This window comes from Dipodomys spectabilis, unplaced genomic scaffold (assembly GCF_019054845.1).
Source record: "Dipodomys spectabilis isolate Male_0828 unplaced genomic scaffold, ASM1905484v1 ptg000499l, whole genome shotgun sequence".
In the NCBI taxonomy this organism is placed as follows: Eukaryota; Metazoa; Chordata; class Mammalia; order Rodentia; family Heteromyidae; genus Dipodomys; species Dipodomys spectabilis.
The window spans coordinates 572,341-597,022 of record NW_024871176.1 but is presented as its reverse complement, the minus strand read 5'-3'; the positions used below and the strand labels follow the sequence as shown (position 1 = coordinate 597,022).

Sequence of the window (24,682 nt, the reverse complement as noted above, 5' to 3'; positions counted from 1 at the left end):
TCAGCCTCCCAAATGGGATTATATGCTGCCTAATTGGATCTCTCTCTCTCTCTGTTTCTCTCTTTCTCTCTCTCCCTCCCTCCCTTTCCCTCTCCCACTCCCTTCCGGCCCACCCCCTTATCGCTCTCTATCTCTTTCTCTCTTTGCTAGTCCTGGGGCTTGAACTCAGGGCTTGGGCTCTGTCCCTGAGCCTCTCTTTGCTCAAGGCTAGTGTTTTACCACTTGAGCCACAGTGCTACTTCTGGCCGTTTCTGTTTATATAGTGCTAAGGAATTGAACCCAGGCTTCATGAATGCTAGGAAGCACTCTACCACTAAGCCACATTCCTAGCTCTTTGGATCCCCCCTCCCCCTTGGTCAGTTGTGGGGCCTGAACTCTGGGCCTGGGTGCTGTCCCTGAGCTCTTCAGCTCAAGGCCAGTGCTCTACCACTTGAGCCACAGCACCACTTCCAGTTTTGCGGTAATTAATTAGAGATAAGTCTCACAGACTTTCCTGCCTAGGCAGGCTTTCAACTGCAGTCCTCAGATCTCAGCCTCCTGAGCTTGGATCTCTTTTGTAAGAGTATTAATCCTACATCCCAAATGTTTCACCTCTTCATGGGAATTAGGTTTCAACATATGAATTTGTTGGGGACACACACACACACACACACACACACACACACACACACACACATTCAACAATAGCATAAGGAAAGGATGAAAAAGAAATTGCCCTTGGAAAGGAGTGTGGGAGAGGAGGGTTCAGAGAAAGGACAGTATGCACAAAGGTCCTGAGGCACAGAGTAGCTTTGCACACCCTAGGAGCTGCAGGCTCTCCTGGTACCTAGTACGCTGGAGGAGAGTTGGAGTATGAGCTTGTGGTGGGCATGGTTGTATCCAACCCTTTGTAGATCAAGGCTGGATTTTCACATCCTAGCCAACTTTCTGCTTTAATGTATTCCTTGCCTAGCAGGCAAGATGAAGTTTTAAATGGTACAAACCCAGCAGCCCTGTGAACAAAACCCATCCTATCTCTTCTTTGAAGATGAGGAAACAAATTCAGAGTGGCTGTGGGATTGGTTCAAGGTTATCTAGCAAGCCCAAAGCAGAACTCACAATTGCTTGTTCTGTGGGCAGTGCCTTCAATCTGCCTCAGGAGCCTGTACTCATTATTTACTTTCTTATCTGATTTGCATGTTCCTATCACCTCTGGTTTTGGCCTTGTTGTCTTGCAGGTTGTCTTGCAAACGTTTAGGGGCATCTGAGCCTAGAGTTCATGCAACTTGCTTGGTCCTGAAAAAAATTGCTTGAGGTATTAATTCAAAGGAGAGATTCTCTGGCATTTGGCTGGTGAGTATGACCCAGGGAAAACAGGCACAAGAACTTGGTATCTGAATTTTCCCCTCATGACTGGTTGGGTGAAAGGTGAGGCTGCTTTTTCAGCATGGAGCATGGAAGTCCAGCACCCTCTGGTGTTGATAGAGAGGATGGCACAACACAGAAGGATGTCCAGGCTCTAATTCCTTTGTACCAGGGGTTCTTCCTACTTCAAAATCTTGGGCTCCTAGTCCAGTGTCAGTGGCTCACGCTTGTAATCCTAGTTACTCAGGAGGCTGAGATCTGGTTCAAAGCCAGCCCGGGCAGGAAAAGGTGTGAAACTCTTATCTCCAATAAGCCACAAGAAAACTGGAAGTGGCACTGCGGCTCAAGTGGTAGAGCACTATCCTTGAGCTGAAGAGCTGAGGGACAGTGCTCAGGCCCAGAGTTCAAGCCCCATGACCGACAAAAAAAAAAAAAAAAAAGTCTTGGGCTTCAGTGTCTCACAACTGTAATCCTAGCTACTCAGGAAGCTGAGAACTGAAGATCTTGGTTCAAAGCCAGCCCGAGCAGAAAAGTCCCCATGAGACTTTTTTTTTTTTTTTTTTTTTTTTGGGTCCGGTCATGGGGCCTGAACTCTGGGCCTGGGCGCTGTCCCTCAGCTCTTCAGCTCAAGGCTAGCGCTCTACCACTGGAGCCATAGCATCACTTCCAGCTTTTTTTTTTCTTTTTTTCTGTTTATGTGGTGCTGAGGAATCGAACCCAGGGCCTCATGCATGCAAGGCAAGCACTCTACCACTGAGCCACCTTCCCAGTCCCCCATGAGACTTTTTATCTTCAATTAACCACTCAAAAATCAGAAGTGGAGCTATGGCTCAAAATGGTAGAGCACCAGCCTTGAACAAATAAGCTCAGAGATAGCACTCAGGCCCTGAGTTCAAAACTAATGACTGACAAAATAAGCAAATACATAAAATCGTTTTTTTGGTCATGGGGCCTGAACTCTGGCTTGGGCACTGTCCCTCAGCTCTTCAGCTCAAGGCTAGCGCCCTACCACTTGAGCCACAGCGCCACTTCTAACTTTTTCTGTGTATGTAGTGCTGAGGAATCAAACCCAGGGCCTCATCCATGCAAGACAAGCACTCTACCACTGAGCCACCTTCCCAGCCCACAAATAAATAAGACCTTTGCTTTAGGATTTCAGGGTGATTGTGTACTATGGGCAGGAGAAAAGGGAGTAAAAGAAAGGTCAACATTTCCCTCGTCTCCCAGAGTTTGAGGTCTAACTAGATCCATAAGATATCTTCAGGAAATCATAAAAAACTCAAGAAATTGTTTGTTGGGCTCCATTCAGCAACTATTTCTTGAGCATATGTAGTGTATGGAGTTCTAGGCTTGTAAGTATCAATGTTTATAAAGGCTGGGCACCCTAAAATAGATGGTTCTGGGTTTTTGATTATCTGTGATCCACAATCCATAGTTGAAATGGGAGGATTTATGGATCCTGCTGTATAGCTGAAATTATAGGCATGAGATACTGCCTTCCTGCCTGCCCCTCCCTCCCTCCCTCTCTTCCTTCTGCTCAAGGCTAGCACTCTAATACTTTGAGCCACAGCTCCATTTCTAGCTTTTTGGTGGTTAACTGGGGATAAGAGTCTCACAGGACTTCCTGTTCAGACTGGCTTTCAAATGGGATCCTCAGATCTCAACCTCTTAAGTAGCTAGGATTACAGGTATGAGCCACCAGTACTAGGCAGTCACGTTTATGTTTCAGTGACTGCTTTCTGTTTATGCCAAGGGATTTGTTTCTTTTTAATTTTAAAATGAATTTGTTTAAATCGAAGTGTGTTTGTAGGAGAAAAATTGCCAAGTAAACAATGCTTCAGAAGTGGTGCTGTGGCTCAAGTGATAGAGTGCTAGCCTTGAGCTGAAGAGTGCAGGGACAGCGCCCAGGCCCAGAGTTCAAGCCCCACGACCGACCAAAAAAAGAAACAAACAAACAAAAACAATGCTTCAGGTGGTGATTAAATATAGCCAACAATAGCAACAACAAACAAGCAATAAACCCAAATAGCGCAGGTTCCTGCAGTTGGGAAAATATGGCTGGAAATGGGCAAGTTCTCACAGGCTGTTGAGCAGGGGTGTGGCTTTGAGCTTCAGGAAGACAATTCTGACTATCCAGTTGTATCCATTCAATCCCTGGAGCATTTATTGAACACCTGCTATGGGCAAGTGGGATGCTGGTGTTTGGGGATGCAGTGTGATTTCTGTGTGGTGTCTACTCTGGCTAGTGCACAGTCTGTGGGAGACGCTGATGGATGAGGAAGTGATCTAAGGGCGGGAGCAAGGGTCCCTTTGTCAAAGGCTAGGAGGCAAGGCTCTGGTGATGGGCTGGGACCAGGGCCTGGAGGCGCAGAGGAGCATGGGGTTCTCTCCAGAGATGCAGAAACCAGGGGCTTTCCAGAGTTACACCCCTAAGGAGAAAGGACGAATGGGGAGAATGACAGAAAGTTGATAGCAACTCTGAAGCAGCCTGGCGCCAGTGGCTCCCACCTGTTATCCTAGCTACTCAGGAGGCTGAGATCTGAGGGTTGTGGTTTGAAGCCTGCCTGAACAAGAAAATCCATGAGACTCTTACCCCCAATTAACTACCAAAAAGGCAGACGTGGAGCTCAGTAGTTTAAGTGATAGAGTGCTTTCTTGGCGTGAAAAAGCTCGAGGGCAGTGTTCAGGCCCTGAGCTCAAGCCCTAGAACCGCCACTATATTTATATATAATCATGTATTTATATTTGATATAAAACAACATATTTATATGATATATATTTATATAATATACAATTTTGACTTTTGATTGTATGTTTTTATATAAATTTGGCTTTTGATATATACTTATATATTTGTATATTTACATATATAAAATACATAAAAATTTGGCTTTATATATATATGTATATATATATATATATATTCTGCGTTGTCAGAGGGTAAGAAAAGCAAAAGAATGCCAGATTAACACTCCTAACTAATCTGCTTCCCAGATAAGGCCTTTAATCCATTCACCTGCATCTGGTCTTCAGGACCTAACTGCCTCTTTTTTTTTTGGTCAGTTGTGGGGCTTGAATTTAGGGTCTGGGCATGATCCCTGAGCATCTTTTTGCTCAAGGCTAGTGCTCTACCACTTTGAACCACAGTACTATTTCCCCTTTTGAGTGGTCACAGGGACTTTTCTCCCCAGCCTGGCTTTGAACCTCGATCCTTAGATCTCAGCCTCCTGAGTAGCTAGGATGACCCACACCTGGCTTCTCACTGCTTCTTAGACTCAACCTCCCAACACTGCTGAGGGTTCACATTTCAGCACCTGAACCCAGAGGACAGCATGCAAACCATAGCTTGCTGGGTTTGCTCTTGTACACGGGGAAGCATACACACAAATGAAAAAGAAAATCGCACACACGGTTAATTGCAATAAAATACAGTTACTCCTTTATTTAACAAAGTTATTGCGCACCTAGGGTGTGTATGCTCAAGATGCTACGCAGCAGGGCACAAAGCAAAAGCAGAGGAAAGCCCTTGCTTCGTGGGATGGTGGGAGTGTGGCAGGGAAAAAGCAGTCTTGTAACCCATCCATGTCATAAGCAAATTACAGGGTAGCCATGTCCAGTGGAAAAATGGAAGCCATGTATACAGATTTGTTTCCTTTTTGGTAGGGCTGGGGATAGAACCTAGGGCCTAACAAATGATAGACAGACACTGTACCTACCACTTAACCACAGTCCCCAGACCACATATACAATGTAACTGTTTCTGTGCTGGCATAGGAGGTTGAACTCAGGGCCTTGTAATCTCACTTTGCTTTTTTGCACTCAAGATTGGTTCTCTATCACTTTAGCCACAGCTCCACTTCCAGCATTTTACTGGTTAATTTGAGATAAAAGCTCTTACACACTGTCTTGCTCCAGGCTGGTTTCAAATAGCCATCCTCACATCTCAGCCTCCTGAGTAGAGTAGCTAGGATTGCAGGCGTGAGCCACCAGCACTCCCAGTTATTAACAAAATATCTGAGACAGGGTCTCGCTATGTCGCTCAATTGGCATCACCCTCCCGCCTCAGCTTCCCTAAATGCTGGGATTGCAGGTGTGAGCTGCCATACCCATCTAATTTAAATATTATTTAAATTTTGCCAGATGGGGTGGCTTGTAAGACTAGCTATTGAGGAGGTTGTAATTGAGAGGATTATGGTTTGAGGCTGGCCTGCACAAAAAAAAAATTAAGATGCTCCACCTTAATAGTCAATAATGAGCCAAGTGCAGTGGTGTGAGTCTGCAATACCAGCTTCTTGGTTGTAATAAATTGGATAGAAGTCTAGGCTGGGGGCCTGGGAAGGTGGCTGAGTGGTAGAGCGCTTGCCTCGCATGCATGAGGCCCTGGGTTCAATTCCTCAGCACTACATAAGCAGAAAAAAACCAGAAGTGGCACTGTGGCTCAAGTGGTAGAGCGCTAGCCTTGAGCAAAAGAAGTTCTGGGACATGCCCAGGTCCTGGCAAAAAAAAAAAAAAAAAGATGCTATTTGAGCCAGGCACTGGTGGCTCACACCTGTAATCCTAGCTACTCACGAGGCTGAGACTTGAGGACTGCGATTCAAAGCTAGCCTGGGCAGGAACGTCTGTGAGATTCTTATCTCCAATGAACCAACAAAAAAATGAAAGTGGTGCTGTGGCTCAAATGGTAGAGCACTGGCCTTGAGCTGAAGAGCTCAGGGACAGCGCCCAGGCCCAGAGTTCAAGGAGGCAGAGGCAGGAGCATAGTGAGATCCTATTTCAAAACCAAACCAAAACTCCCAGCTAAACCCCCTCCCCCACAACATGATCAACTCCACAAGAACCACTGGCCTCATCTCACACGTGGCTGAAGGCTGTAGCACTGGACCACGCAGTGGGTCCAGCATTTCTGTTAGCAGGTGGGAAATGGTGGTGCATTAAGTGTTTATGTGCACACTTAACCCTCTCTGAACAGCATCCTAACCCTCCCCAGGGTTCCAATATGTAGCCCAGGCCTCCCTCAGTCTTGCTCCATAGACCAGGTGCCTTTGAACTCACCTGCCTCAGACTCCTAAGGGCTACCTGGGATACCTCGCCAGACAAAACCTAGCTAATTTTTTTTTTGTTGGTTGTGGGGCTTGAACTCTGGGCCTGTGCACTGTCCCTCAGCTCTTCAGCTCAAGGCTAGTGCTCTTATCACTTGAGCCACAGCGCCACTTCTGGCTTTTTCTGTTTCTTTGGTACTGAGGAATTGAATCCTGGGCTTCACGCACACAGGGCAAGCACTCTACCACTAAGCCACCTTCCCAGGCCAACAAGCAACTCTTAAGCATTTTTATCGTCTCTCACCTCCCCCAATTTCATCCCTATGGAATGGCCACTCCTCATTTCCTGCTCCTGATCAGAGCTAGGCCTCTTGAAGCAAGAGGTCTGTTTCTCTCTGTATGGATCTGTCTGCTCTGGACATCTCATGTAAATTGAACATGGCCCCTGGAGTTACCCCCTTTCACTACACATCTTTGTGTGTATGTGTGCATGCTGGTCCTGCGGCTTGAACTCAGGACCCAGGCTCTGCAACTTAGTTTTGTTGTTGTTGTTCAAGGCGGCTCAGTGGTATAGGGTTTGCCTTGCATGCACGAGGCCCTGGGTTTGATTCCTCAGCACCACATAAGCAGAAAAAGCCAGAAGTGGCGCTGTGGCTCAAGTTGTAGAGCGCTAGCCTTGAGCTGAAGAGCTGAGGGACAGCGCCCAGGCCCAGAGTTCGGGCCCCACGACTGAAAAATAAAATAAAGAAAGAAAGCTGCTGGTCCTGTACCATTTGGACCAAAGACTTACATTTTTTTTTTTTACAGATGAGAGTTTCTCAGGGAATTTTCTGCTTGGGATGGCTTGGAACCACGATCCTCACATCTCAGCCTCCTGAGTAGCTAGGATGCCTGGTATCAGCCACTTAGCCTGCCTTTTTTTTTTTTTTTAAACAGAAGAATGACCTACTGTTGCATGGTTATCCCTCATTCACCCCTAGGGGGCGTGCTCATGGCTTTCTCTTCATTTAGGTTGTGGTGGATGATGCAGCTCTGAATATTCACATACAAAATTTCATACAGATGGGGCTGGGAATGTGGCTTAGTGGAGAGTGCTTGCCTAGTATACGTGAAGCCCTGGGTTCAATTCCTCAGTATAGCATAAACAGGAAAAGCCAGAAGTGGTGCTGTGGCTCATGTGGTACAGGGTGTTTTTGTATGGACCATCATCTTTTCATTCTAAAAGGCTTGGCATGAACTTTAATGTTAAAAACTATATTGGGTAAATTAAAAAAAAAAAGTTGTATTGGTCTCCATGACTTTTTGGTACCTCTTAAAATTATCACCTGGAGCCAGGCTCTGGTGGCTCACACCTGTAATCCTAGCCACTCAGGAGGCTGAGATCTGAGGATCAAGGTTCAAAGCCAGCCCGGGGAAGGAAAGTCCATGAGACTCTTACCTCCAATTAACCATCAGAAAACTGATGGTTTGAGCACTGTGGCTCAAATGGTAGAGTTTTCATCTTGAGCTGAAGTGCTCAGGGACAGCACCCAGGCCCAGAGTTCAAGCCTCACACTGGAAAAAAGAAAAAAAAAATCACACCTGGGGATCTGAGCCTGGATTTCCGCTTGCAGGTAGACTTCCCATCAACTTCCGCACATTACGGACCTAGCCAGTCCCTGGCCCACAGCAGATTGACGTGTTTTTTGTTTTTTTCCTGGAAGGAGATGTGGAATGGGATGAGAAGGTCCTGAAATGGACTTGACCTAGCTCTGCCCTTGAGAACTGGCCCAGAGGCCTACAACTTCCTGGTGCTTCTGTTTCTCCTAAGAAACAAACTTCAGGGGTTCACAGGCCTGGGCCTGACCCCCTCTCCTAGGCCCCTTGGAGGGGAGGGAGTGAGACCTAGCATTTCGTGCACAGATGGGCTCCCTGGCGTCCAGTTGCCCCCCTGACCCCGATCCCACCTCCCCCACCCTCCCCTCTGCCCACCCCCATGGAAGGCCATGGCTCCCCGGGGCTCCTGCCGGCTAGACGCTAGGCCTGTACTTTGCAGGGCTGAAGTCCAAAGTTCAGTCCCCTCACTAAGCACACGGATAAATATGAACCTTGGAGAATTTTCCCCAGCTCCAATGTAAACAGAGCAGGCAGGGGCCCTGATTCACTGGCCTCTGGGGCCAGGATTGGGGGGTTGGGGGGTGCCCACTAGGGCTTGGCTAGTGGGGGGGGATCGGGGTGGTGGTGGGTACCTGGAGCTTGGTTCCTGATCGCCGGGCGGCCGGGTGGCGGGTGGGGGAGGCGGTGGCTGGGTGGCCGCGTGGCCGGGTGTCCGCAACAGCCATGGTGTCGAAACTGAGCCAGCTGCAGAGCGAGCTCCTGGCGGCCCTGCTGGAATCGGGGCTCAGCAAAGAGGCGCTGATCCAGGCCTTAGGGGAGCCGGGTCCCTACCTGCTGGCTGCGGACGCCCCCCTGGACAAGGGGGCGTCCAGCGGAGGGAGCCGAGGAGAGCTGGCCGAGCTGCCCAATGGGCTAGGGGAGACCCGGGGCTCGGAAGACGACACGGACGACGATGGGGAAGACTTCACGCCACCCATCCTCAAAGAGCTGGAGACCCTCAGCCCCGAAGAGGCAGCCCACCAGAAAGCCGTGGTGGAGACCCTTCTGCAGTAAGGACCCCCCCCTCACCCCCAGCCCAGCCCACAAGGGGCCTACGCTCGCTGGTGGCCATCTCCACTCCAGCCAGGCCTTCAGCTTAGCCGAGGGAGCAGGGGTTGGAGGGGTGACAGGGGGACAAGTTCCAGGTGAACTCCAGAGGGTCCTTGATCTGGAGGCTGGGGGCCGGAGCTTGTAACCTGTCTGTCGGCCAAGTCTACAACCTGGATGGACCGGTGGCCTCCAGTCCAGTCCCTAGGAAATAGGTCAGGCCCCAGAGGTACCTTCCGATGGAGGACAGAGTCGGGAGAGCCACAATTCAAACGCCTTAGAGAGCCAGAGGGTGAGGGGAAAACCTTTGGCCATTTGAACTTCTCTAAGTAATTTCCCTGCTAAGCGCGCAGAGTGGTGGCTTGGACCAAACCTGGGGTTTGGTGGGGTGGGGTAGCTTCTCTGATCTTCCAGGACCTCAGACATTTGGTTGGGAAAGCCCGAGACTTTCTTACCTGAGGTAGATGGAACCTTGGGTTCCTGCCCCACCAAGAATCCCCCAACCTGGCTACAGGCTGGCAAGAGAGGCCTTACTCCATTTGGGGGAGAAGTGGGGGAGCTGAGGGTCTCCCCATCTGCTGTCTGCCTTCCCATCTCCAGGAGAACTGGGTGGGTCCCGGAGCTCCAGGTCTCCCCTCTCCTCAGAAGAACTGACCTGGTTACTAATTACCCATGCACTTTATTATTTCTCTTTTGTTTTATAAATTTATAAATGGCAAAAGGCTCTGATAAGGCCTGTGATCATTAACTTGTAAGGCCCAGTGGCCTGGTGAGACCTGGGCCAAACAACCTCCCACCCAGTGGGGGTGGAGAAGGGGGGGCATGCTAGTCTGGGGGAGAAGGGTGAGTTGGGGGGGCCAGCTACAGGGAGTACCCCTCCAAAAGAAGGTGCCCTAGCATGTCCCCCAACCTCCACCTGCCTGAGAATTCTTACTACTGTTAGATGATTCCTTGTCTAATTTCCCATCATGGCAATTGAGATGAGCCCTAAGGGGAAGCTGGGGATAATTTAGCTTCACCCAAGGGAGAAACTGAGGCTTAGAATGGGAGGGGAGCTCTGGCTGGGGTGGGGGGTCCAAGGGGGGGGTAGAGGATTTAAAAGGAATGCTCAGATGTTTTGCCTGGTGGAGGTGGTTGTGGGGGGTCTGGGAGGGGGCATGCCTCAATTCTGTCCAAGGTCCTGATTCAGACCTAGAATGGGGGGTTGTGGGGGGGGGGGCGGGAGTGGATCTAGCCTTCCCAGAAGTCCAGGAGACTCATAAGGCCCTAGGGAAGGGGGCAGGGGAGCAGTCAGGCCCCCTGACTTGGCAGGAAGAGGAGGGCAAAAGGCCGCCTCATTTCAGGGGTGGGGCAAAGAGCCAGACCATGCCAGACCTACAGCCAGGGTAACCAGGACAGGGCGGGGCTGGGCCTGACCTGCTTCAGGTGGGACTGGAGGTTTTCTTTAGGGGTGAGACTAAAGACTCAGGGCCCAAGGGCCTTCCTTCTTACCTGGCTGGACTCTTGATCAGCAGCCCCTCTGGTGGGGTGGTAAGGCAGGGGGAGGCTTGGTCCACAGCCTTTGACGGAAGGGGGGAGCAGAGGTCAAAGTACTCCTTGGGGACCAGCAGAAAGACCTAGAGATGAGGATCAGAGGATAGGTAGTGAGGAAGAGATGGAGAGCCGGGGAGGGTGGAGGGAGGGAAGCCAAACAGAAGGGGAGAGGGTCCCCGAGCAGCGGGGAGAAGGGGTAAGGGAGAGAATGAGGTGCCCTTAGCCGGAGGAGGCTCTAAGTGCTCCCCTCCCACCAATTGGGTTTTCTTTAATGCTAACAGCATGCTATTTACTTTCCATTTAAATTTGAGATGTTGCTATAAATTATCAACCAGCTCCTTGTCCCTGTGGAGTTGATAACTAACTACCTGGGTTACTTATTGTTCAGGTAACAAAAGAGATCTGTGAACACCCTAGAGGGGGGAAAAACGTGGGGCCTTTAGCCTCTGAGCAGGGGCAAGAGTCCCCCAAGGAAGCGACTGGGGATGGGGAGGACCCTGGATGATGGCCTTTTTTGTCAGGTGGGGAGGTTGAGGCAGGAGGAGGTGGGGCACCAAGTGGAAAGATGGCCAGCCTATAAGAGATGGGAAGTCTCAGGTCTTCTGTGCTGCCCCCCCCCCCCAGTCCCCAAGTTTGAAGTCCCATTGCACTAACTGGAGATATTTTTCTCTACATCTTCCCACTGAGTCTACTGTATGATACTAGATGAGTTCTTTTTCTTCCCCTGCCTCAGTTTCCTTAAGTAGACAATGAAAGACATCCAAATTCTCTGCCTTGCTTCCATCTTCTCAGCCCTGCCTCATTCCCTGATCTCTTCCCTGACCTCTCTCTCTCCCTCACTTTGCTCTACTCTGCTCTGACTTTGCTGTCTTTCCCTACGCACATATTCATAAGTGGATCCCACTCAGGGCCTTTGCATATGCTGTTCCTGCTCCTCACAGCCATCTTTCCTGATGTCTGCTTTCCACAGAGTGAATGCCTAGGATTCCTCCAGCTAATAGGAGTACCTGGGACCTGGGGCCCCTTTTCTGTGTGAAAGTCCTTTGTGGGTCCTCCTGGTCTCTGAACAGCTCAAACCCCCAAATTAAAGCTCTCTGATCCTCCCATCAAGCAACACGAGAGCACGGGTGAGCCCCAGGAAGACAGTAGTATTGGGTGTAAGATGGAGTATCTGCCATCACTCTGGGTGTCCAGTCTGCCTGGGTTCTAAACACAGCTCTGTCCCTTTCCAAGCTATTAGCAGAGGCCAAGCCTCTGAAGAAAATGGAAAAGGTGATAATGCAGGCCCACAGATTAGCCCACAGGACAGACACAGGGTAGGCACATGCGAGATGGTGGCATCTGCCACTTTATGATGATTATATTGAGCCAGTAATGGGGCGTGTGAGGATGTGCTGGTCTTTGTCCTCTGTGATTTTTTTGGGGGGGAGGAGGATAAGACGTAGAGAGGGAGCTGAGCACATAGTCAGTCTTCAGTTCTGGGCCTCTTGATTCCCAGAGACTCTGTACAAGGAAAGGTGACTCACACTCCCTGGAGAGAAGGAAGGGGCGGGAGTGTCCTCAGGAGAGGAGAAAGGCCCATCAGATAAACATGTTTGCCCAAAGCCCAGACCTGGACTTTGAACCGCCCTTCCCTCCTAGTCCTGCCTGGCACTTCTCAGAGAAAGGGGAGGTGGAGCTGGAGCTGTACTTGCGCGCTGGTCCTGGAGCTTGAACTCTGGACCTAGGCACTGTCCTTGAGCTTCTATGCTCAAGGCAAGTGCTCTACCACCTGAGCCACAGCCACACTTCCGGTGTTTTAGTGGTTCACTGGAGATGAGAGTCTCACAGACTTCCCTTACAAGGCTGGCTTTGAACTGTGGTCTTCAGATCTCAGCCTCTTGAGTAGCGAGGATTACAGGCATGAGCCACCAGTTCCTGGCTACACACATATTCTTTTTTATTTTTTTTTGTCTGGTCGTGGGGCCTGAACTCTGGGCCTGGGCGCTGTCCCTCAGCTCTTCAGCTCAAGGCTAGCGCTCTACCACTTGAGCCACAGCTCCACTTCTGGCTTTTTTCTTTTTGCTTATGTGGTACTGAGGAATCGAACCCAGGGCCTCAGGCTTGCAAGGCAAGCACTCTACCACCAAGCCACCTTCCCAGCCCCTACACACATATTCTTGAGACCTTACTACATCACCTTGGGTCACCTGCTTCACCCTTCTGAGCCTCAGTGTTCTGTCCTGTGGCCTGAGTATCTGAGTCAGCTCTGATTCCTCAAGTTACTGCAAGGCTTAAATGGCTGGCCCAGGGCAGCAAATACTCCTGTGTGACTTTATCTACTGCCGACCAATTTAAATTGATCTACCCCACCTTCTTTTCTCATCTGATAAAGATAAAAGGAAGTCAGAGAGGGGACAAAGCTGATAATAGTTGGTGTCCTCCCATAGCAGAACGGCTTTGCCCAGGGTGCCAGGCAAGAGACAAGGGAAGGGCCGGGTAGGAGGGCCTGTCTGGTGTCACTGTGGTGCTGCTTCTGGCAGGAAATTAGAAGTAAAGAGAGGAACCAGGTGTGGTAAAGAATACCTATAATCCCAGCACTGAGGAGGCTGAAGCAGGAGGGTGGAGAGTTGGAAGCAATCCTTGAAACAGCAGGGCAACAGTACAACAGGTATACCAGATAGACTATACTCTGCCCATTTATCCACTCATTTATCCACCCATCCATCCACCCACCCATCCACCTCCATCCATCTATCCACTAATTTGTGTAGTTATTAAATTAAATTAATTAATTAATCAATTGATTTTTTTGGTCATGGGGCTTGAACTCAGGGCCTGGGCTCTGTCTCGAGCTTTGCGCTCAAGGCTAGTGGTCTACCATTTTGAGAGAGCACCACTTCCAGTTTTCTGGTGGTTAACTGGAGATAATAGTCTCATGGACTTTCCTGCCTAGGCTGGCTTCGAACTATAATCCTCAGATCCCAGCCTTTTGAGTTGCTAGGATGACCGATGTGAGCCACTGGCCCCCGGTACCATTTGTATATTTATCAGGGACATACTTTGCCAGTGCTCTTGGTGAGAGAGTTGCGTTTAGTTTCTCACAGTAGATAGACATATTTACTATCCCCAGACAGGAAGAGGGGAGGAACTTTAGAGGAGGTATGAAGGAGACACCCCTCCCCATCTGGTTTGTACTTCCGGTGTGATCGTCCTCCTGTCTGATCCTCCCTGTCTACGTGTGACCCTCTATCTATGGGCACCTGGGCTTGTGTCCAGTGTGGGTGACCGGTCCTCCCTATTCCTCAGCCCAGGGCTCCATGCCTGCTTTCATCCACAGTCTCCATCCCTTCCCTAGCTGGCCCAGGACCCCAGCAGGGTCAACAGGGCCAGTGGGTGTCCACTGAGCAGGCTCTGTCCTTGCCTTCTCCCAGGGAGGACCCATGGCGTGTGGCAAAGATGGTCAAATCCTACCTACAGCAACATAACATCCCTCAGCGAGAGGTGGTGGATACCACCGGCCTCAACCAGTCCCATCTGTCGCAGCACCTCAACAAGGGCACCCCCATGAAGACGCAGAAGCGAGCGGCGTTGTACACCTGGTACGTCCGCAAGCAGCGAGAGGTGGCTCAGCGTAAGTAACCACCCCAGCCTGTGTCCTCCCTGGCAGGGCCTGGGCCTCTGCCCGTGGGACTCCAGCAACATTGCTCACTTGCTCTGCACAAGACACTGAGACTTACATTTTTGTGGGATGGTGTTTACTGAGCGCCTGCTATGTGCTAGGTAGGCCTAATACAGAAAATAAAGTGTTTCTTTTCTTTCTTTCTTTCTGTCGGTTGTGGGACTTGAACTCTGGGCTTGGGCGCTGTCCCTGTGCTCTTCAGCTCAAAGCAAGTGCTCTACTGTTTGAGCCACAGTGCCACTTCCGGGTTTTAGTGGTTTATTAGAGGTAAGAGTCTCACAGAGTTTCCTGCCCAGGCTGGCTTGGAACCGTGATCCTCAGATCTCAGCCTCCTGAGTAGTTAGGTTGACAGGCGTGAGCCACTAGTGCCTAGCAATACAAATATTTCTAAGTGATGAACTGATTGTGGACAAGAGACATCTGGTCTACCTAGGGAGGCAGCGGTCTCAGGAGGGTTCTGGTGCCAAGCATGGCCTTTAGACTAGGCGTGTGTGTGTGTGTGTGTGTGTGTGTGTGTGTGTGTGCACATGCATGCATGCACACACTGATATTTGAGCTATGCCTCCAATTCCTGAAAATTTTCATATACTACGCCTACCCAGTCTGTACTGGCTACATCTGTCACAATTGCCAAACCAACATTAATATATTATTAATATACTTAGCTTTTCTCTAAGGTCTTTTTTCTGTTTCTGGATCCCATCGGGGTGGACTTGCTTTATTTTAATGTTTTGTCTCCTAAGGCCCTTTGATTGTTATGGTTTCTTAGGATTTCCTTGATTTTGATGTCCTTGCTGGGGTAGTGTACGTGTGTATGCATGTGTGGATACTGGGGTTTGAAATCAGGGCCTGGGCACTGTCTCTGAGCTTTTCTGCCTTTTGAGCCACAGCTCCACTTATGGCTTTTTTTAGTGGTTAACTAGAGATAAGAGTCTCATAGACTTTCTTTCCCTGGGCTGGCTTCGAACAATAATATTGAGATCTCAGCCACCTGAGTAGCTAGGATTACAGGTATGAGCCACCATCAGTGCCCAGCTAGGGAGGATATACTAAGTCTGGAGTGCTAAGTCTGGAGTGTCTTTCACTGCAGGTCTTGGGTCCTGTCCCTGCCTGCCATCCTGGAGCCAAGCACAGAAGTAGGTAGATGGCAAGATAGAGTCTCAGAGGCCATGTGGGTGGGTAGGTGGGAATGAGCCACGGCTGCACAGGTGAGCTTCTAGCCTGGGATAAGGCTTGGCTTTGGGGTCTCCCCCATTCCTTAGGCGATTTTCTCAGGGATCATCTGCAGAGGACCAACTAGCTAATGAGGGCTGGCTAGGTCTTTTTCTTCCTAGAAAGTCCAATTTCCAAGTCTAGAAAATTGATAATATCTCAGAATCTTCCCAGGAGACAGGGTTCAAGTTAATGCTCTACTGTGTACCCCCTAGATGTTGGGGAGATGTGTAACCTCCTTGAGTTTCACCTTCCTTACTAGTAAAATGGGGAGAGTAAATACTCCAAGCTTGAACTTATGCTACTGCTTACCTGGAATCTTGTATTGAGAATCGAGAGCGTCTAGCTTGGCTCTGTTAGAAAAGTGTGCAGGGGTCGATTAGTGATGTCTGCCTTAGTCACGGGTTAAGAAAGGGATGGCTTGTATGTTGTGTGGTGTGTGTGTGTTATCACTGGTTCAGATGATTTCTAGGTTTAGCTGCAGGCTCCTCTGGGGTAGCACTGGAATGAGAGAGAATCAAGGTCTCGGTCAAGTGAGCTGATGTGGGGAGGTGGGTGTGGCCAGTGCCCCACTTATAGCTCTCTCTCCTCCAGAGTTCACCCACGCAGGGCAGGGTGGGCTGATCGAAGAGCCCACAGGGGATGAGCTGCCGACCAAGAAGGGGCGGAGGAACCGTTTCAAGTGGGGCCCAGCGTCCCAGCAGATCCTGTTCCAGGCCTACGAGAGGCAGAAGAACCCCAGCAAGGAGGAACGTGAGACGTTGGTGGAGGAATGCAATAGGTACATGGCTGGAGTGCTGGTTTGGTGAGGGCTGAGGTGAATGACAATCTGATGGTGATGCTGTTCATATACAGCTGAGATCAGAGCGGTTAGGTCACTTTGTCTAAGGTCACACAGAAGAACTGGGGTTAGAAGCCAGATCTGCCAGCCTCAGACATTTGGGCGGAGCTCCATCTCTCAGGCTCCACCTCCCTTGCCCAGGCGAGGGCTCTTCCGTGCCCGGTTTGGAGGTTCACAGGTGGCCATCTCTGCAGGGCGGAGTGCATCCAGAGGGGCGTGTCCCCCTCGCAGGCCCAGGGACTGGGCTCCAACCTTGTCACGGAGGTGCGCGTCTACAACTGGTTTGCCAACCGACGCAAGGAAGAAGCCTTTCGGCACAAGCTGGCCATGGACACTTACAGCGGGCCCCCTCCAGGGCCAGGCCCTGGGACGACACTGCCGGCCCACAGCTCCCCTGGCCTGCCCCCATCTGCTCTTTCCCCCAGCAAGGTCCACGGTGAGTGTGCTGGGGGGGGGGGGGGAAGGCTGGGCTGGGAGCTGGAGGGGACAGCGAGTGGGTAGAGGGGACAGAGGGACAGAGGGCAGGCGGAGGGGACAGAGGCTATGTGGAGGGGACAGAGGGTAGGTAAGAGGCCCCACTGTCAGGCACCACCCTCGTCTGTCAGCACGTTTGGTTGCATTCTATGGTAGTCTCCTCCTCTTCTACCTGCTCCACCCTACTGCATGCATTCTGTCCATTCCTTCATGCCCACTCATCCAGTTCAATCCACTCACTCCGCTGACCACAGTCCCTTCCCTCCACTCCACTCTTCTCCACCCCATGCTCTGCCTCACCCACTCTACCCACTCCTGCAAACTCTCCCACTTCATTGAAGTTTGGTACCGTTCAACCAATTTCCACCCAACCCATGCAGTCTCGTGCAACAAAGTTCAGTGGAATTCAGTTCATGTTGTGTAAGTTCCTCCCTTGGTGTCTGCAGGAGATTGATCTCAGGAACTCCCAGATACTAAAAACAAGCTCACTTTATACCCAGGCCCTGGCACTGACTGTGATGCTCCTGTTTGTGCTTTCCCAGTGTCACTGGGGATAACTGGTGTGTGCCACTGTTCCTACCATTGTGCTTGCTTCCCCCAGTAGCTTGGATATCAGGCACAGGCCACAATGGCTAGCTATTTGTTGAGATGGAGTCTTGTGAACTTTTATGCTCAGGGTGATCTTGAACCACAGTCCTCCAGTGTCTGCATCCCAAATAGCTGGGATTACAGGTTTGAGCCACAGTGCTGGTTTATACTGTGCTGGTTTGTTGTTGTAGCTTTTTTTCTTTTTGGCTGTCATAGGGCTTGAACTCAGGACCTGAGCCCCATTCCTGAGCTTTTGTGCTCAAGGCTAGCACTCTACCACTTTGAGCCACAGCTCCACGTCCAGCTTTTTGGTGGTTAGTTGGAGATAAGAGGCTCACAGACTTTCCTTCCTGGGCTGGCTTTGAATCTCAGTCCTCAGATCTCAGTCTCTTGAGTAGCTAGGATTCCAGGCGTGAGCCACTAGCACCTGGCCACACTGTGTTTGATAGAGCACCTTCTTGCCAGCACTAAGCAGTCCTAGTATCCTGGAGGGACCAGGGCACAGCCAGCTTGGGGTGTGGGCCTTGAGCCAACAAGGTAACAGCTCAGTGTTGGCTATGGGAGGAAAGGTGGGTGTGTGGCCTGAGCATAGCAGCATGATATGAGGCAAGGAGGTCTATGGGGTAAGGCCGTGGAGGAGGCGCTGAGGCTGGATGCTGTCTCTACCACAGGTGTGCGCTACGGACAGCCTGCGAGCAGCGAGGCGGCAGAGGTGCCATCCAGCAGCGGTGCTCCTTTAGTGACCGTGTCCACACCCTTGCACCAAGTGTCCCCCACAGGTCTGGAGCCCAGCCACAGCCTGCTGAGCACCGAAGCCAAACTGGTGAGTGTCCCCTCTTGGCGGGGAGCCTGTTTTCCATGTCTGGAGGCTCTCAAGTGGTCCTAAGGGTTGTGGGGGTGATGGGAGGCCCTCCTCCCCTTGACTCAGCTTGGCTTCTCCCTCGCAGGTCTCAGCCGCTGGAGGCTCCCTGCCTCCCGTCAGCACCCTGACCGCACTGCACAGCTTGGAGCAGACATCTCCAAGTCTCAACCAGCAGCCCCAGAACCTCATCATGGCCTCGCTTCCCGGGGTCATGACCATTGGACCCGGGGAGCCTGCTTCTCTGGGGCCCACATTCACCAACACCGGTGCCTCGACCCTGGTCATTGGTGAGCTGTCAGGGCTGGAAGCGTTCTGGGAGGGCTCATGGAAGCTAGGAAGTAGAAAGAGCCCTCAGGACTCAATCATTCTTGTGTACAACACCTGTTTTTCTCTCTCCTTCCTTTCTTCTTTTGGTATTGGGGATAAAACTCAGGACCTTGTACTTGTTACCACTTGAGCCGTGTTCAGTCCTTTTGCTTTTTTAAGTTTGCTTTTCAGATAGGGTCTCGTGCTTTTGCCCAGTCCCAGCATTAGACCTTTCTTTTCCTTCCTTGGCCTCTTGAGCAGCTAGGATTACAGGCTATGCACTACCTGTTTTCTGAGTAGAGTCTATTCTTGGCCAAGCACCTGTCTGTATCAGTGATATGTGAAGAATCAGATCAAAACCTTAAGGGTTCCAAGTGTTGAAGTAGGCAATGAACACAATATAGAGATGACAGGACATCTTAGAAGGCAAGAAGTCTGTGGGAAAATTAGTCAGGTAAAGTGGTGAAGAGGGGGAATTGATGTTTTTTAGTTGTTTTTTTTTTTTTGCCACTTTTTCTGGTTTTCAGGTGGTTAATTAGAGATAAGAGTCTCCTGGACTTTCCTGCCAGGGCTGGCTTTAAACTGCAATCCTCAGATCTCAGCCTCCTGAGTAGTTAGGATTACAGGCGTGAGCCACCAGTGCGCCTGGCATTTTCTAGTTTGTTTTTGTGTGTGTGTGTGTTTATTTATTTTTATTGTCTTTTTTATTGTGAAAATACTGTGTGTGTGTGTTTTTTTAAAGAAATATTGCTCAGGGCTGGGTGCCAATGGCTTACTCCTGTAATCCAGGAGGCTGAGATCTGAGGATCATGATTTGAAGCTGGGAAAAGTCTGAAATTCTTACCTCCAATTAATCACCAAAATAAAAGCCAGAAGAGGAGCTCACCAAAACAAAACAAAACAATAAAGCCACTCAGTGTTAAATATAGGGAGTTGTAGGAAGGAAGAAGTGAGGAGAACAAAGCTAAGCCCAGGATATTTGTACACTCTGAAACCCCGAGGCTTCAGGGAATCCTTTGACAACCCCAGAGAACTAATCACCAGCCCAGATAATAAGCTAAAGGCTGAGAGAAGGGAAGTTATGAGCCAGGGCTGTTTCTCTGTATCAGGTGGTACTGAGAGTTGAACTCTAGGTCTAGTGCTTGCCAGGCAGGCACTCTATCACTTGAAGCTCAGTCCTTTTTGCTTTAGTTATTATTATGGATTTTTTGTTGTTGGTCATGGGCCTGAGCACTAGCTCTTCAGCTCAAGGCTCTACCACTTGAGCCACAACACCACTTCTGGTTTTCTGGAGATAAGAGTTTCAGGAGCCAGGCACTGGTGGTTCATACCTGTAATCCTAGCTACTCAGGAAGCTGAGATCTGAGGATCATGGTTCAAAGCCAACCTAGGCAGGAAGCCCGCGAGACTCTTCTCTCCAATAAACCACTCAGAAAACTGGAAGTGGCGCTGTGGCTCAAGTGGTAGAGCGCTCGCCTTGAGCCGAAGAGCCCAGGCCCAGAGTTCAAGACCCCTCCCCCTCCCAACACACAAAAAGTTTCAGGGACTTTCCTGCCTGGGCTGGCTTTGAACCACAATTGTCAGATCTCAGCCTCCTGAGTAGCTAGTATTACAGGCATGAGCCACCAGCGCCCGGTCTATTATGGATTTTTGCCTGGGGCTGACATCAGAGCTAGATCTTCCCTCCATCTCCATCTCTGCTCTTCCATAGCTGGGATTACAGGCATGGACTATCAGGCCCATCTCAGGTTGTGTGTGTAGTTCGCCCCCCTCCCACTCCTTCTTCTAACCCCTGGGCTCTGGGAAGAACGGATGGTGCCTCCTCTCACCCCCTCCCGCCTCAGGGATCTGGGCTGGGTCTGGGGAGATAGTGTGTGTATGTGTGTATGTGGGGGGTGGGTCGTTATAGAAGGAGGCTTGGCTGACTCCTGCCTCTCCTGCCCCAGGCCTGGCCTCCACTCAGGCACAGAGCGTACCAGTCATCAACAGCATGGGCAGCAGCCTGACCACCCTGCAGCCCGTCCAGTTCTCCCAGCCGTTGCACCCTTCCTACCAGCAGCCTCTCATGCCCCCCGTGCAGAGCCACATGGCCCAGAGTCCCTTCATGGCCACCATGGCTCAGCTGCAGAGCCCCCACGGTGAGTACCCCTGACCCTGCGCTGGGGGTGGGCGTGTGTGTGGGGGAGGTAGAGGTTGGCTATGGGAGCACGCAGGGCAGGAAGTGTGGTCTCTGGGGCTCTGTGACAGATGTCTGTGGGCCACCACTTGGCCGTGTGTGTGTGGGGATGGGCAGCGGTGAGGACATGTGCACTGCTATGAACACGGGCTGGGCTGTGTATTCCCATGCCAGCCTGTGCTTGGCAGCAGAGGACTCCCCGCCACAGAGACTCAGTCCTGGCTGAGGGAGGCCCAGGGCCAACCTTCCCGCCGCTTTGGGTTCAGATCTTGCGGGGATTCAGCGCTGGGACAAGGGTGGGCAGACCAGTCTGTGCCTCCACATTATGCTCCTACCGGCTCTGGGGAGATGTGGTTCTAAGGCAGGGTGTGAGGGGGTCTATACCTTTGCAGGGCGGAAAGGTAGGGTTACATGTTAGAGGTGTCTGGAGGTGGAGTAATTGTTGCTCTCTGACCTGCACATGCTGATGGGGGCCTCGTGCCTTTCTTCTGAGGCCTGTGGTGTAAACAGTATCTGAACTTAGTGTATCACCTGTACAAAAGGGACTGTGCTTAGTACAATAGCATCAGCACTTAGTACTGTAGCACTCACGCTTAGTGTATCACCTGTTACTTAGTAAAGCAGGACCTGCACTTAGTACAATATCTGAGCCTACACTTAGTACAGTAACCTCTGTGTTTAGTATAGCCCGTGTTTAGTACAGCAAGTACTTGCACTTAGTACAACAGGCCCTGTGCTTAGTACAAGTGTAAGCAATTAGTACTGTAGCACTTATGCTTAGTGCATCACCTGTACTTAATCCAACAGCACCAGTATTTATTACAAGAGCCTGAACTCAGTACAGTAACCTCTGTGCTTAGTACAAGGAGTACTTGTACCAAGCACAACACTGCTCATGTCTAGTATGCTAAGGGGCTACACTTAGTATGGCACCTTCACTTAGTTCAGAAACCCAAGTTTTTGGTATAAAATTGTGCTTAGTACCACAGCACCGATGCCTCTCATTCCCTTTCCTACCTGTGACTTCTGGGAGACAAAGGGAGCTGTAGGTGGTCCCTTGTAGCTGAGTGGGCCATTCCTCCTTGGGACCCTGGCCCATCAAGCCATTTCAGCCAGGCACCTGGTCCAGGGTGTCATGTCTGTCCTCTGTCACCCTTCCTCCCGGCCAGCCCTCTACAGCCACAAGCCAGAGGTGGCTCAGTACACGCACACAGGCCTCCTGCCCCAGACCATGCTCATTACCGACACCACCAACCTGAGTGCCCTGGCCAGCCTCACGCCCACCAAGCAGGTAAGGCCCTGGTCCTCAGGCAGCCCCGCCCAAAGCCCCTACTCCATGCCCCAGGAACTCAGGGATTTGCTTTGGTCCCCAGGTCTTCACCTCGGACACTGAGGCCTCCAGCGAGTCTGGGCTGCATGCCCCGGCATCTCCAGCCACCACCATCCACATCCCCAGCCAGGACCCTGGTAGCATCCAGCACCTGCAGCCTGCCCACCGGCTCAGTGCCAGCCCCACAGGTGAGCCGCCCTCATCTTGCTGTATCCTGGGAGGGACAGATGGGGGCAGTACTTCCTGCCTCCCAGGCACGGCCCTTGCACCCATGAGGTGCCAAGCAGTGAGTGCGCTGCAGAATGGAGCTGGATTTGCAGGCATAGCTCCTTCACTCAGTGGAGGGAAGAAAAGAAGTACCTGGGAGACACAGCTGAGACAATAGGAAGTTAACTTGGCTTACTGCAGGCCGGAAATAATTCATGGATGGGCCTGGTTTGGCTGGGCTCAGGACTGATTATTCTTTGAATGGCTAGCATTTAAAAATCCAGAGCCTTGGGTTGGGAATGTGGCCGAGTGGTACAGTGCTTGCCTAGCATGCATGAAGCCTTGGGTTCAATTCCTCAGTACCACATAAATAGAAAAAAGCCAGAGGTGGTGCTGTGGTTCAAGCGGTAGAGTACTAGCCTTGAGCAAAAGAAGCTTAGGGACAGTGCCCAGGCCCTGAGTTCAAGCCCCAGGACTGGCAAGAAAAAAAAAATTCAAAGCCTTCTATGAGCTCAGTGTCTCCCACCTTTAATCCTAGTTATGTGTTAGGCACTGGTAGGAGGGTCACAGTCCAAGGCCAGTCCTGGGCAAAAATACAAGACCTCACCTGAAAAAACTAAAACAAAAAGGATGGAGACAGGGCTCAAGTGGTAGAGCACCTGACTCACAAGTGCAAAGCTGTGAGTTCAAAACCCAATACTGCCCCAAACTTCCAAACTATCCTGAGGTAAGCCACACCTGGTGGCCCCAGAGCCTAGCTGGGAGGGTCCCCTTAAGACATGAAGGTAGAGGCTTGACTTTGGGGTTGGTTGATCTTCTGGGGTTTAGGCGAGGTCTGAGTACCCCTAGGGATGGACAGGTGGGCGGGTCCAGCCAGCCAGCCAGCAGCTCGGTTTCTCTCCGCAGTGTCCTCCAGCAGCCTAGTGTTGTATCAGAGCTCCGATGCCACCAACGGCCATGGCCACCTGCTACCATCCAACCACGGGGTCATCGAGACCTTCATCTCCACACAGATGGCCTCCTCCTCCCAGTAACCATGGCAACCGCCTCCCAGGGCTCAGGCCCTGGAGCCTGCCTGGGGGGTGATGAGGACCACTGCCATTCACCTGGAAGACACTGGGGCCTGCCATGCATCTGCTGCCACGTGGTCCCTCTGCCACTCTGCCAGCATGAGAAAGGGACAGTTCCCAGAGGCCCCCTGCTGAGGAGGGCGGTATTGGCTGAGCAAGAGGGGAGACTGTGGAAAACAGGGAGGCAGAGCCTCTTTCTGGAAGGACAATGCCTGCTGCTCAGGATAAGACCTTATGACTTAGAACACAGGAGGGGCCAGCCTTCGACTCTGGAGCCCCCTGCCTCAGTCTACAATGAACCCTGGGGTCTTGAGGGATTGCTGGCAGCCACATTTTTTCTTCTTTTTTTTTTTTTGTGTGCCAGTCCTGGGGCTTGAACTCTGGGCCTGGGTGCTGTTCCTGAGATTTTCTTGCTCAGGCTAGCACTCTACCATTTAAACCACAGTGCCCCTTCCGGTTCTCTGGTGGTTCATTGGAGATAAGAGTTTCATGGACTCTCCTGGCTGGCTTCAAACTGCGATCCTTAGATCTCAGCCTCCCACTGGTGCGCCACATTTCTTGCAACACCAGACTCACTGAACTGTGAAGCCAGAGACCAACACAGTCACCTGACACCACTGCTGCGGTCCTTCTAGCTATCCAAGTGGCTACTGTGTGCCAAGGGCTGGTGTTCAAATGCCCAGCTACTGGGGAACTTGGGCTATCAGGAAAGCAGGCTGGGTTCTTTTGGCCTCCCGTATCCTGAGCTTATTCTAGGGCCATTTTCCTGATTATTTGTTCCTCTTGACCATCATGCCTTCTCATGCCAAGTTGCTACCTTTGCCCCTTCTAGAAAGGTCAGGCCCACTCATCCAAGGTCCAGGCCCAGGGTAGCAGCTCTTCTGGTCTCTGGACCCCAAGACTGGCAGGAAACCACAGAGCTCAGGAGTAGCAAGGCCTGGGAGCTGGCAGAACCGAGGTGGACGGAGGACAAGAAGGTGGGGAGCAACTGCATGCCCTGGACTGAGGTTCAGAAGCTTGGGAATGTGGCTGGCTCAGGACTGGGGGCAGGGAGCCAGCAGCCACCCTGAGGAGCCTCAAGTTCTGAGTGGCCCTGGAAGGAGCAGCCGTGAGACCCCCGGGTACGCGTGACCTCATCTCTCAGGGCTGCCACTGAGAACCTGCGTCCCCTTGCAGCATACAGCCAGTTATGGGTGAGCCTGTACAATTATTTAACTATTAGCAAAGTCAGTGAGAAATGCAGAGAAAGTTCCTGCTTGTCTAGGAGTACATGATGGGGTTTGGGCAGGAAGAGGGTGGCTGAATTGGGGCAGGGGACTGAGGTGCAGAGAAACAGGCTCCAGCCAAACCTGTTTAC

General features: G+C 51.2%; 1 protein-coding gene across 1 annotated transcript; it reads left to right on the top strand.

The window, feature by feature from the left end:
- The first annotated feature begins 8,659 nt into the window (after positions 1-8,659).
- On the top strand, positions 8,660-23,703 carry Hnf1a (HNF1 homeobox A). Its single transcript, XM_042669640.1, has 10 exons — positions 8,660-9,028; positions 14,012-14,211; positions 16,066-16,252; positions 16,507-16,748; positions 18,046-18,197; positions 18,322-18,523; positions 20,489-20,680; positions 21,888-22,009; positions 22,092-22,236; positions 23,162-23,703. Exons 1-10 carry the CDS (start codon positions 8,703-8,705, stop codon positions 23,287-23,289), a joined length of 1,896 nt encoding a protein of 631 aa, XP_042525574.1. The 5' UTR covers positions 8,660-8,702; the 3' UTR covers positions 23,290-23,703.
- Positions 23,704-24,682: the final 979 nt, after the last annotated feature.

Coding starts and splice junctions, on each gene's coding strand:
- Hnf1a (XM_042669640.1), top strand. CDS start 8,703: ATGGTGTCGAAACTGAGCCAGCTGCAGAGCGAGCTCCTGGCGGCCCTG. Junction 14,212..16,065: donor GCAGCGAGAGGTGGCTCAGC/GTAAGTAACCAC, acceptor TCTCTCCTCCAG/AGTTCACCCACGCAGGGCAG. Junction 16,253..16,506: donor TTGGTGGAGGAATGCAATAG/GTACATGGCTGG, acceptor CCATCTCTGCAG/GGCGGAGTGCATCCAGAGGG.